The 12,776-nt window shown below is 49.3% G+C and overlaps 1 protein-coding gene across 5 annotated transcripts in view; it reads right to left on the bottom strand.

Annotated features, from left to right (window-relative positions):
- The window catches only part of RADIL (Rap associating with DIL domain), a 73,039-nt gene that overhangs the window by 28,673 nt on the left and 31,590 nt on the right, over positions 1-12,776 (bottom strand). For all 5 annotated transcript variants that reach the window (XM_037910687.2, XM_043524546.1, XM_043524547.1 and 2 more), the window contains 3 exons: positions 11,054-11,731; positions 9,280-9,317; positions 5,058-5,218 (listed from right to left, as the gene is read on the bottom strand). In XM_037910687.2, the coding sequence (XP_037766615.1) occupies positions 5,058-5,218; positions 9,280-9,317; positions 11,054-11,731 (877 nt within the window). The remainder of the gene's footprint in view (positions 1-5,057; positions 5,219-9,279; positions 9,318-11,053; positions 11,732-12,776) is intronic.

The raw sequence follows: 12,776 nt of genomic DNA, 5'->3' as shown, positions 1-12,776 counted from the left end.
TATTCTCAGGATACAATTTTTTTATTTTTAAAAATCTTCCCACAGATATTTCCTGAGGGATGTCAAGAGGCCAAACTACTGATTTTAACCTTTCCCTAACCCTCTTGTTTATGTTATTTCTACCCCTCCTGATTCACCAAAACCTGCCCGGCACAAGATGTATTTATATGACACTACGCTGCTCCCTCCCCCACCTGAGCCCCACCACCCTCCCAGCTGAGCATCAGCCCATGGAATCAGGATGGCCCCAACTCAGCCATCCAGCTCAATTCACTTAAACACCTGCTTAAATTTAGCCTCAGGCATAAGTTCCATTGAGGTCCATGGGGCTTAAGAACGTGCTGAAAGTTAAGCCTGTGCCTAAGTGCTTTGCTGAACAGGGCTGGACTTCAGCACTCACTTAAGTGCTTTGCTGAAGTAAGGCCTGGAATGGGCAGGGGGTAAATCTCTCCCCCATATAAGGTCCTGGAGTTTAAAGCAAATGTCGCTCACCCCACAAACCCAGAATGCCCCTTCACTTGCATGCTTGCTGTCATCACTCTTGCACATGCCATGGACTTCACTTTCCCAGAGACCATTCCCACTAAGGGAACAGACCTATTTAAAGAATTCTCTCTCTGGACAGCAACACAAATCTAGCTGTTCCCACCGATTACAGCCCAGGAGGGAGCAAACGCTACCAGCCAGGGAAGACAAATGTCCCAGAATCCCTCCAGGGATATGAGAGAGGAACGCAGACAGGTGTTCACCTCAGAGACCCTTCAGCTACTAAATGCCAGCAAAGAAAGGAGAAGATCCGACACTAGACAGCAGCAGAGGGAGGGGCTGGTGCTATAGAACAGAAGGAGTGAGATTCACAGAACATTAGATTAGCTGCTGCAAGGAGAGCCTGCTTGGATTTGCCCATGGCCAATTTAAGCAGAATTCTCCAGGCATGTTACCCAGAATGTATCTGGGTAATTATCATCCACCTAAGCACAATGACCTAGGGTTCTGAGTACTGGAGATTTGGTCCAGGAGGTTTTTCTCTCACTCTCCTCCAGTCCTAGTGATCAGCAGCAAATGCCCACCGTCATCTTCCTTGACTTTTCATTCCTTGTAAGCTTGCTGGCACTGTAAATATATTTCACCTCTCTCTACCGGCAGTCCCCTGCAAACTGAGCGTCATCCATCTCTCTCATCTCTGTAGACTGTACTTATCCATAGTAATACTCCAGTTATGAGACCCATCCTGTGGGGTGTGGGTTTTGCCAGCTACACCATAACTGACACCACTTAGTAATACTTCTAGTGCTTGGTTGTTTCCCACGTTCCTGGATAGAACTGGCAGAAAAAAACTGAATTTCAAATTTTCTTTAGTCAGAAAAACAGGGACAAATTTTTTGCAAGATGTTTTGTGAAAAGCATTCCCAGTTTTCAGCCAGCCCTACCCCGGCATTTGTGCAGGGACACTTCTGTGCATTCATACGGTTATCCCTCATCTTCGGTTTCAGAATGAGCCAGTCTTTTTCTGCCTGAAGTGCTCGCTCTGCCTTTTCTTAACCAGAGTAAAGCCTGCCCAACAATCCTTGCCAGTGTTGGATCCAGGAACGATCAAAGATTTCCCTTAGTGATGTAAAGGCAACCTTATGACCCAATAAGTGGAGATTCCAACTAGAAGAGAAGCCATCCTAAATCTGCTTTTTACCAACAGGGAGAAACTGATCAAGTCTGTGAGAATAATAAGGAAGCTTCTTGAATTCAGAATAGTAAGGACAGGATTCACAGAATGCAGCTGTGCAAGGGCATGACTAGGGATCAGGAACGCACATTGCGAGAAATGAAAATAGGGCGAAATCCTGGCCTCACTGAAGTCAATGGGAATTTTGCCATTGACTTCAGTGAAGCCACCATCTCACCACAGAGAATAAGGCCCAGTCAAAGGAAGTATTGAAACCCAGCAATGCAGAAAGCAGCTAGGTCACCCTAAACAACACCCCAATTAAGAAGAAAAAGACTGCAGTTCCAGTGAGGTTTCATAAAGCGTTGTGCAAAGAGAAGGTTACAAAATGACATAAACTGTACTGTGATGGGAAAGTGGAATGGTGATCAAAGAAGAAAAGAGAGACCATTAGGAATGGCCGACTACCAATAAGGGCTGCAAAAATGGAAAGAGAGACTCTTACAAATTTCCTTGTGGGGACAGTGTCTGTGCCCATGCCCTGTGTTGTGCGTGTGTGTTGGTGCGGGCGGGGGAGGGGGATTAGAGACAAAATGGGGCCAATAATTAATGAGGAAGGAGAGCAAGGGCAGGATTTTTAAAATCACTCTGCGTTAGCCTAGCTCAGTGGTTCTTGACCAGGGTACAGGTACCCCTAGGGACACTCAGAGGTCTTCCAGGGGGTACATCAACTCCTCTAGATATTTGCCTAGTTTTACAACAGGCTACATAAAAAGCACTAGCGAAGTCAGTACAAACTAAATTGCATACAGACAATGACTTGTTTATAGTGCTCTGTATATTGTACACTGAAGTATAAGTACAATATTTATATTCCAACTGATTTATTTTATAATCGTATGGTAAAAATGAGAAAGTCAGCCATTGTTCCGTACGAGCATGCTGTGTCACTTTTGTGTTCTCATTTCTGATTTTGTCAGCAAGTTGTCTTTAAGTGAGGTGAAACTTGGGGGTACACAAGACAAATCAGACTCCTGACAGGGGGACAGTAGTTTGGAAAAGTTGAGAGCCACTGGCCTACCTCTCTCCCACTGCAGTCTGTGGGAGGTTTGCCATTGACAGCAGCGGGAGTAGAGTTGGGCCAACACTGAGCGCTTTTGACAAATCTCCCTTTAAATCAACACAGACTCTACAATGGTGAGAAACGTAGAGAAAATAATTTGGGACAACTGGGAAGCCCTTATCCAAACAGTGAGGAACAGCGGGGTGGGCATATTCAGATGATGGTGGGGAAGCCGCCAGGCTGCAAGAAAACCCAGAGAAAGATTCACAGAAAAGATAAAAGACCCAATTAGTTTCAGGATCCTCCTTTGACATCATACTGAGCCCTGCAATGGATGAAGTGAACCCCAACTCCCAGGGTTTATCATCTCACTTTCCCAGCAGCTGTTCATGTGCGCCCTGCACTTTGTGAGGGCTGCAGTATTTTTAGCCTACAAGCACATTTTTTAGAGCTCTCACTGATTAAGAATGCACCCGCTGTCCCACCCTCCCACCCACACGTTGGTCTTTACATCTTGTATCAGCATGGGAACCAAGATAGCATAGGACATGGAGAGCATCCAGCACTCAGCTGGTTTGGCTCTTGAGTCCTTTGCTCCCTCTCCCTCTGAGGGGAATGAGAAAACGAAACGAGGCCATGCTGAGAGTGAAGCCTGGCTAATCCCCTCACCATATTAGACTCCCTAAGGCTCCAAGCTGTCATCACTCATTTGATAAGGGGGATTATTTCCCTCTCAAGTGTTCACAGGGCTGGAGGGCTTAGCTTAGCAGCCCTGAGAGCTAGTGGTGCTTCTAGAGGCACCGGTAATACTGAGTAACACTGCTAACCAGGTAGCCAGTCTGGTCTGCGATCTAATGGATTCACTTCACAGGGTGGAGTGAGAGGTGAGGCTGCAAAATGCAGAGCAAGGGATGGCAGCCTGGCAGGGTTTTCCAACTGCAGCCTGGAGGACTGGGCGGCCTGCAGAATACCCCCAGAGCCTCCTTACCGATGTTGCATCCCTTTCCTCTTATCTCAGTGGCCAGGACTAAGGGGTCAGGGAAAGGATCTTGTTACCTCGGGTATCAACACACAGATGTCAGTCCATTCTTCGTGACAGAAGTCACAGTGACCCCTTGGTTGCAATGGGATCCAAGCCCCAAAATCATAACCATTCATGGCTTCAAAAGGCTACGTGCAAGAGCTCGTCATTGCACAAGCCCCTTCCGACAAGGTGGCTGAAACCCAGTAGGGCCAAGTGAGTTCCCTGGACTCAAAGGCAGGTGGCTTGGTACCCCATGAAGATATAAGGGAGATGGGAATAGTCCTCTGGTGAGAGAGGATCTAGGGCGTGAGCTGAGCAGTCCTGAGGGAGGAACCCTGGGAGCAGCTAAGCCTGGGGGAAAGTTTGATCTGAGCTTTATTATCTTATTAATAAACCAAAATCCCAGGAAGGAAGTCAGTTTTGACTCTACACAATGTGGGGACTTTGTTTTCGAGCCAGTTGGGAAAGGCACTTGCTTAACACTAACTAACTACTAATACTAACTATACTACTAAGAGGTAAACTACTAGATACAGTGGACACTGCCAAGGCAAGACCTATGGGACGTTCCAGCTAACCGTCACCGGCGGTAAGAAGGAACTGCAGGGGTGGTGGGTCGGCAGGGCTCTATATCGAGCGCCCTGAAGGCGCGACTCCAGGGGGTGCCCAGGCCGACCCGACAGATGCTACTAGGGGGAAAATCTTCCAGCTGCCATGCACATGTGCACGCACACACCTGACTGGAATGGACACGAACAAGCACTCGAAGAACCACCTCCTTTTCACTGTCTGTTTAGAAGGGACTCTTGAGTCACACAAAAGCTCTGAGTTTAAGACTGACTTTCAGTCCAGCCTTCTTTGCACCTGTAATTCCACAGGTGAGCCATTCTGCCCTCAGGATTGAGCAATGGGGAGCAGAGCCCAGCAGGACATTCAAGCTTCCACATGCTATGGCTGCCTTGGCTCAATCTCCAGCGGACATGCCACAAAAGGCGCCACAGTTTATCATTCAAGAACCTGCTCAGGAGAGGTCCCAGAGAGCTGGTGGGGTCATGAGCCCTGTGGGTGAAGTTCTCTTACTTTCCACAAACCCCAAGACTCTCAAAGGGCATATCTGGGAGACAGAGGCAACATGGTGGTCTCTGAAGTCAGGATGGAAGTACCTTGCTGGAGCAGCAATGGAGGAAAACACCAACAAACCAGCTTGGTGCTACAGCGCCCCCTTTGCCTGATGTGTCACACAGCGGGCATACGGCAGGGGAGGTTTTGTACTGAGGAGGCATATCAGTATACAGAAGCATGAGTCCTACCCTTGACATCCAGCTCCTCCTCCAGGCTCTGGATGTAGATGGGGGATTTCTGCTGGATAAAGTACAGGAGCTCGATGGAGTTGGACATCCAGAAGAGAATGTGCTGCAGGTCCGGGACCAGGTCTGTGATGGTGAAGCGGGACAGGGATCCAGGATCCTGACTGGTGAGACAGAGAAGGCAAGAGGAGAGTTTCAGACTCCAGTTAGGACAAAGCTGGTTGCAGTTGCAGTCTCTCTGTGTGCACGAAGCCCCTGGCTACGGAAAAGGCTTGCGCCCCTCTCAGAGGCTGGCGATGCAGGATCGTCCCAGTGGGAATGAAAAATGGATACACCAGCAGCACAGACAACACTCCAGTAACTTAGACTCTCCTGCGCCTGCATGGACACACTTCTCCCAGACACACTCAGAAGTTTCAGAGTGAGCACAGTCACAGACTTTTGCCAGCACAAGAATTATGGTCTGGAAAAGCAAACCCAAACCAAACCCAGCCGCTGGCTTCCCCTGGGGGTTACGGATGTGCTGTGAAACTATGCTGCTGCTACAAGAGGGACCTGTGCTGCAAATCAGCAATGGGATTCCTGTTCCCTGGTCAGTGGAAAGGCCACAGCCCAGCTCCCCAGGGACCAACTGCTGGATCTCGGTGATTTGCTAACCGTCCTGAGAACCTCCTACCTGCTGATTTACAGCCAGGTGCTGAGCACCTCCTGAGAAATGCTGAGCAACCTCAATCAGAGCTGAAGGTGCCGAGTGTTTCCCAGGCTCTTAGGAATTAACAACAACACTAAAGGAGGTCACATGATTCCTTCTCCCCTGGTCACGCGGTACGGTGCAGTGGCAGCCACCAGTGGGATACAGGAGTTTGGGGAACACAAAAACAAATCAGGAGAAAAGTGATGGGTCAAAAATAAAACCTGGAGCAGACTCCACTTCAACAGGGTCATCAAGACTGGGCAAGGGACGGGGGAATGTCAGGTGCCCAACTTGAGACACGTGATTTTCAGAAAGTGGTGAGCACCTGTCCTCTGAAAACCAGCCCCCTTTTAAGGTGTCTCACATTAGGCTTCTACAAAGCACGCTTGAAAGTCTTTCCCAGAGCCCTGCCCTATTAACAGCAGCCCCCAACCCCCAATCTGGAGAGCCCAAGTGCACTAAAGCAGCACTGAAACTGAAAAAGACTTTCTGCAAAAATGCTCTTGACAAGGGCAAATTTTGGATCAAATGTTAATTTTAACACTTTGGCCTGATATGAAAGGAGCTGAGTCAATGGGAGCTGAAAGCGCTCAGCTCCTCTCAGGATCAGGCCCTTTATATAGCACTGCAAATGCTAAGGAGACTGTTTTCAACCATCTGGGATTTTGCCTGTGAATTTAGTGCTGATGACTGGCTCTCAGTCCAGAGGCTGAGTAAAGTACAGAGAGCAGCAACCCTCTTGAGTTAAGCAAAGGCCTATAAAAAAAATTTTTTTAAAGCATCTGGAAAATTTCTTAACTAGCAGAACACTTTTCATGCTATGATAACTCAAAAATGGTTGGATGGGATTTCCGATAACTTTATAAAACAAGCTCACTTTAGAACAACCATGAAGAATTTCAGCCTCAAAAGATATTTTTCTGAGGAACGTTTTAAGACAGTAAAAAATAGGGACTTTGGGCAAAAATGCTTCATTGCTAATCACATTTATAGGATTGCTCGCACAACACAATAATGAACCAACACCTGTACGCAGCCCCAAACTGAAGAAGCTGAACTACATGGCTGTAACAGATGGATAGGTTTATCTTTACCACACTGTGATTTACCATACCCCCATGAAATTCCTTAGCACCAAGTCATCTGGCTGCCCTGTAGTAAACCCCTGGATTTTACAGCTTCACTCTTGGGTATGGTACCCTCAGAGCCCTGTGAAGTGTGTCTATCACCCTGGAGCTCATGGTTACCTCAGGGGATCAGTGGGCGTTCCATACACAGAATGTGGCAGGATCAAGCTCGGTGCCATTGGACACACACACATCGCTGCCACTGACTGCAAAAGGAGCCGCAAACGCAGAGCCGAAGAGTCTCTTGAACTTGTATATCCCCTGCTGTAATCCCCTTTCCCTTCCCATACTCTATGCGGCTATTACCCTTTGCAGGAGGTAGCTCTGCCCAAGGTTCCTGCTCACATCTATTATGCTAATTTTAAAATGACACTCCCCAAATCTCACCTCCGCTGGGTCTGAGACATACACAGGGCCAAGGTCTTCTAAAGAGACTAGTGTCTTGGGACTGCCGTTTTTGGGACGCCGACCTGTGAGACACCTGAAAAGGGTCTGGATTTTCAGAAAGTGCAGAGTACTCACCTCTGAAAATCAGGTTCCCTCAGAGTGCCTCAAGAGGGGCACCCAAAGGAATAGCCACTTTTGAAGAGCTCGCATTTAATCTGAAGAAATCAAATAACATCAACCTTAATTTGAAGACCATGTGGCTGGGCTTCCCAGCTGCTGGCGATAGCTGGCACGAACGGCGAGACTGCAAGCGTGCAAGAGTTAAACACACAGCAGCACAACTTCACACAAGAGGGGAAACGCAACACTGCGGTCAAGTGTTCTGAAGTATTCATTTACTAACTTATCTCTTCTGATGTTCGGAAAATAGTGTAAGGAAAAGTAGGCCAACACCAGGCCTCTGGGGGACGTACTGGGGTTGGATCCAGCATAAACACAGGAAGGAGTGAGGCCATTAACCCATTCAGCACTGTGGGGCGTACAACGTGCATCCACCTGCAGTCCACATGCATGTAACCCCTGACTGTCAAGGAATCACATCACTTCAGGGTGTGCATGTGCAGGGTCCCGGTATAAAAGTGTGTCACAGGGGCTAACATGCAGCATGGCCCAGTGGCTAGGGGCGAGGACTAGGACTGGGACTCAGGAAACTGCAGCTCAATTCCCAGTTCTGCCATTGACCTGGTAAGTGACCTTGGGTGAAGTCACTTCAGCTCTCTGTACCCGTTTCCCCTCCTACCCTTGGTCTATTTAAGCTCTTTGGGGGACTGTCACTGTGTGTTAAACACAGCAGAACCCCAAGGTGTTTCTGTAAAACAATGAAAGGAAAGTCTCTATTCACCCACCAGCTGTGCTTTAAGGGCCTAAATTTTTTTCAGTGGCCTCCAGTTCTGCTGGCTCAAATGTTCGCACTCCACTATCTAAGGGCATGTCTGCACTTTGAGCTGTGGGTAAGATTCCAAGCTAGAGGAGACATACTGGTGCTAGCTCTGATCAAGCTGGCGTGCTAAAAACAGAGCATAGCCTCGGTAGCTCAAGGGATGAGCTGCCCCAAGTACACGTCTAGCATCTCCGATGGGCACACACTCTGGGCAGCTAGCCCCTCCTGCTGCTGATGCTGCTATGGCTACGCTCTATTTTTAGCATGCTAACTCGATGAGAGCTAGTACGGGTATGTCTCCTTGAGCTGGGAATCACCGCCCCAGCTCCAAGTGCAGATGTGCTCTAACTGCATGTCTGACTGCCAGCATCTGCAGCTGCAACTAACTGCTGGTGGAAAAATGCAACTGCAAAATCAGAAGCTGGGCTAAAGCTGCTTTTAAAAAGTGGCCTTTCATTGCTCTTTACATCACTAGTGCATTTGGGTTTGTCCAGGGGCGAGGATACAGTGAGGCCAGCAGGCACCTCTGCTAGCCGTCTCCTGGCCATAGTACAGCAGTGCCTTCCATATACCCTTATAAAGGGCACGGACAGCAGGGGTGCTAAAAGCTTTATGTCCTTGCTTCAGCAAGGTACTGAGTCGAGCTGTGTGAAGTTTTGAAACAGCAAGTCATTGCAAATAAAAAAATATATAAAACGTTTGCGTTTTCTCAAATTCTTTGTTTGTTTTTCCAAACGAACAATTCGCCAGAACGGACACGACTTCACAAAATGTTCCTGTGTCGCTGAGTTTGCATTTTTCGCCAAAAAAAAGTTGTGTGTAAAAAAATGTCGCCCATCTGGCGGTGAACCAAGCAAAAAGCCCCCACCTAAATTAGACATTAGCAGAGGCACCTTGCTGAATCAGGGCCTGTATATTAACAATGCTGCCTTGGCCTAATGCTCTTTACAGAACTTCCCTCTTGGTCACTCCAAAGGCAATTTCTCTCCCCGTAGGTGCAGCTCTTTCTCTATTCATCAGAGGAAGCAGGAGTGGGGCAGGAGGGAGGCAGAGAGAGTAAAGACGGGTGATACTTACTGCTGGGACTGCTTCTCGGCCAGTTCTTTCGTTTTCTCCTAGGATAATGCGGGGGGAGGGAACATAAGCGAATATGAGAAAACCATAATGCAGAGAGAGACAGGGATGCATACACACACACACACACGCACGCACACATAAACACCCAGGGAGAACAGTACTATCTGCATCAGGAGCTTGGGATAGTTTTGGCAGGAACACCAAGTGGGCTGGCTATTCTGCACTTTATTGGAAGGCAGAGCAAAACTTTGGTTAAGTGATTTTTTTTTCTCTTGTGCCAAAAACTATATTTAAAATGCCTATTGGAGGCTTGCTCCGTATCTAATGCACCTTCTAGCAACTGCAGCTGTTCTGCACAGACAGTTAAACAAAAGGAAATGACGCACAGGTGCTATGGCGACAAGCACACTCCATTTGCTAATATAATTACAATATATTTTGCAAGTGCACAAAAAGGAATGGGGCGGGAAGGAACGAGGGAGACTGGAACTATGCAATTGCCTAGAATATAATTACGCAGCTATATCCTTATATGGTACAATATGCAGGTGCTTATTTCAGGGTATGTTGCCCACTGGGATTCCTGTGTCTGTCTGACTGTGCCCCCCAGAATGACTGTTATTTCAGTTCTGATTTGCTGCAGAGCACTAAGGTTTGATCTGCATGAATCCTTCCCCCCGAAGTTCCCAACATTGCCACCACAGAGGCAGCTGCACCAGTATTAATCAGGCTACTGCCATTCTAATCACCGTGTTTTCCTAAACTTGCTCAGGGCTGGGCTGCATGGCTTAAAACGCTGGCGGCTGCCTGCAGCCGTATCTGGGTAGCAACGCTGAGAAACAAAGGCTGGTGGAAACGAGGCCAGAATGGCATTGCGCGCTGCAGGAGAACGAGGTGGTCTCTACCAGGGAGGAAACGTACAGACCCTGATTCCACTCAGTTACAGCGAGTGCATTTCCTCCACTCACACTCCCTGGCAGTTAGGCAGCAGCATGGAGGGTCGTGATGTACGGTAGCTAGCATTCCTGCCCAGTGACCAGGCATACGGCTAACAATGACTCCGGATTGCAGCAACTTCTAAAACCAGCCCTCTTCCATATGGCAGCAGTGGTCTAATGCCCTTCCACTCAGCCTCCAGTTTGTGCTTCAAGGCCATTGGCTGCGAAAGGAGGGGCGGTACTGGGCAAGGCTAGGGGCTACCCCTCATCCTGTTATTAGAGCTAACCCAAGAGGGTTGAACATCAAACATTTAACAGGAGTTTGGCCTTTCCTTGCACCTTCTGACCACAGCAATCAACACCAAGCAGCCCCTTCAGCCCAAGCCCCTGGGATCTCTGAAACCGCTGTGGCAGGGGAGGGGACAAGACCTCGGATTGATGGACAGGGTGGGCTCCTGATCAACAGACCCTCGCAAGATAGTTCAAGGCCTGCAAGCCTCTACGAATTACATGGGGATCTACAGTGCGGCTCAGGGGTGCCACCCTCTTTAATCCAGAAGTGCAGCCTGGGCAGACGTCCAGACGGAGCCTCACAAGCGGGGACTTAGTGTCCGTGGGCTGCCCAGCTGGGTGACAGGGAAGGACGGTGGTGGTTTGCTAAGCGCAGTCCTTGGGCCCCCAGAGCCACCAGTGTGGCCCTTGGCCGGGCAAAGTTTGAGTGCCCCACCCTAGGCTTCGAGTTCACGGGAGGTGTTATTCGGAGACCCTACAGCACCTGCTGCACCCCCAGCACTACCCCGTCCCCTGACTCCCCAAGGGAAAGCTCACAGACTGACCCACACTGTCCTCTGAATCATCTTGGCGGACTTGAGCAGCAGCTGGCCGAAGTCGCCCGGCTCGAAGCTGGTGGCGGAGTGCTGGATGCAGAGGCACAACAGGAAGGCCGGTGTCAACTTGTGATCGTCACCCCCAGGCTCGATCAAGGTCACGATCCGTCTCACCAGCACGTCCTCGGCAGCTCGCTCAAACTCCAGCTGCAGCCTCTTCCTGGCTGATCTTTGGCCTGCGGCAGGGGAGGGCCCGTGCTTCTTGGAGGAGGGGCCCCTCTCCTTGAGCTGGCTGCCACACATCTTACAGGTCACGGGTGCCTCGGGGTCCGAGGCTCGATGCATAGATCTCAGCCTCATCAGTGTCTGTGCAGGCAGCGGCTGGGCCCTCGTGGGGTCCTTGAAGAGAAGCAGGTAGTAAAGCCCCAGGGACAGGAGGTCTCCGTGGTGCAGCACGATCGTCCTTACCACTTCGGAGAAGTTGATGGACACACTGGCCCCCGGGATGAGCTCAAGGATCAGCTTCTCCTCCGAATGGTGTCGGGAGCGGCTCGACAGCCTGAGCCTCCTGATGGTGCAGTGAAGGGGCAGGATGTCCGGGGCGAAGAGGCTGATGCTGGGTTTGCTGGACTGAGTCCTCTGGCCCACCGTGTGCTGCTCGCGGTTCAGCAGGTAAACCAAGCTATCCTAGATGCAAGCATAAAAACAGGTAGCGAAGCAGGCACGAGCCATGAGCAGCTGCACAAGTGACTTGATCTGACAGGAGGTAAAGCCATTAAAATAGCTTTCTCTCTCTGCTCACTCTGGTGTCTTGACTCAGCCGTGCCGGTGGCCTCCTGCAGTTCCCTGGGTGCCCACAACACACATCTTTGCACTGCAGGACTATTTTTTATTCCAAACACTGCAGTGCTTTCCCCAAATTATACCTGGAGTTGGCGTAGCAATGACTCATGCAGCAGAAGAGGTGCGCTACCAGAGACAGGACGTGGAGCAATTAGCATGCAATGGCTCAATTTACACTGCAATTGCTATGTAAGTCTTCTGTGACTGTCGCCTCAATACATGTACCGGCTAATACATTTAGTACCGTTACACAAGTAACTGTGCAACCTGCTTCCATCCCACTTAACTACAGCTGGGGAGGAAGGTTATATAATTCCTCTGACATTGGCTAGCTACTCCAGCATAATGAGTGCCAATAATTGACATCAAAGATTAACAGTGCCTTTTGGGTAGATGGATGCAGAATGAGCGAACTACCTTTCCCAGGATGCATTGCAAAGGGAGCAAACAGATGGAGACATGCTGCACTGCCCCACTATATCTGGTGTCATCTGCTCGTTTGCGAACCGTAAGGGACATTCACTTCATTGCCTCTTACCACCTCTGCGTGACTAACAGAGCATGCCGTCATACACATCAACCCTGCAGATACAGCTGGTCAACCCTCAGGGTGGCTCTGGCCCTCAGCACGCTCTCACATTAACTCAAATGAGTTCATGTATCACTAATCACTGCTCTGTGTCACTCCATAACTGGAACTGGGACATTCTGGAACTCAGACATAAATGGAGTGTCACTCTCTCCAAGGTCAAGATCAGTGGGTTTCATCTGCTCTCTGTAGCACTTTTTTCTTTCCCACCTTCCACTCTCAATTCCCTTCCTTCCACTCTCAATTCCCAGCAGCTAAAAGGAAATCACATAGGACCTACGTCTGCCCTCAGTTACACAA

Source organism: Chelonia mydas, chromosome 10 (genome assembly GCF_015237465.2).
Source record: "Chelonia mydas isolate rCheMyd1 chromosome 10, rCheMyd1.pri.v2, whole genome shotgun sequence".
Classification (NCBI taxonomy): domain Eukaryota; kingdom Metazoa; phylum Chordata; order Testudines; family Cheloniidae; genus Chelonia; species Chelonia mydas.
This window is presented reverse-complemented; position numbering and strand designations above follow the sequence as displayed.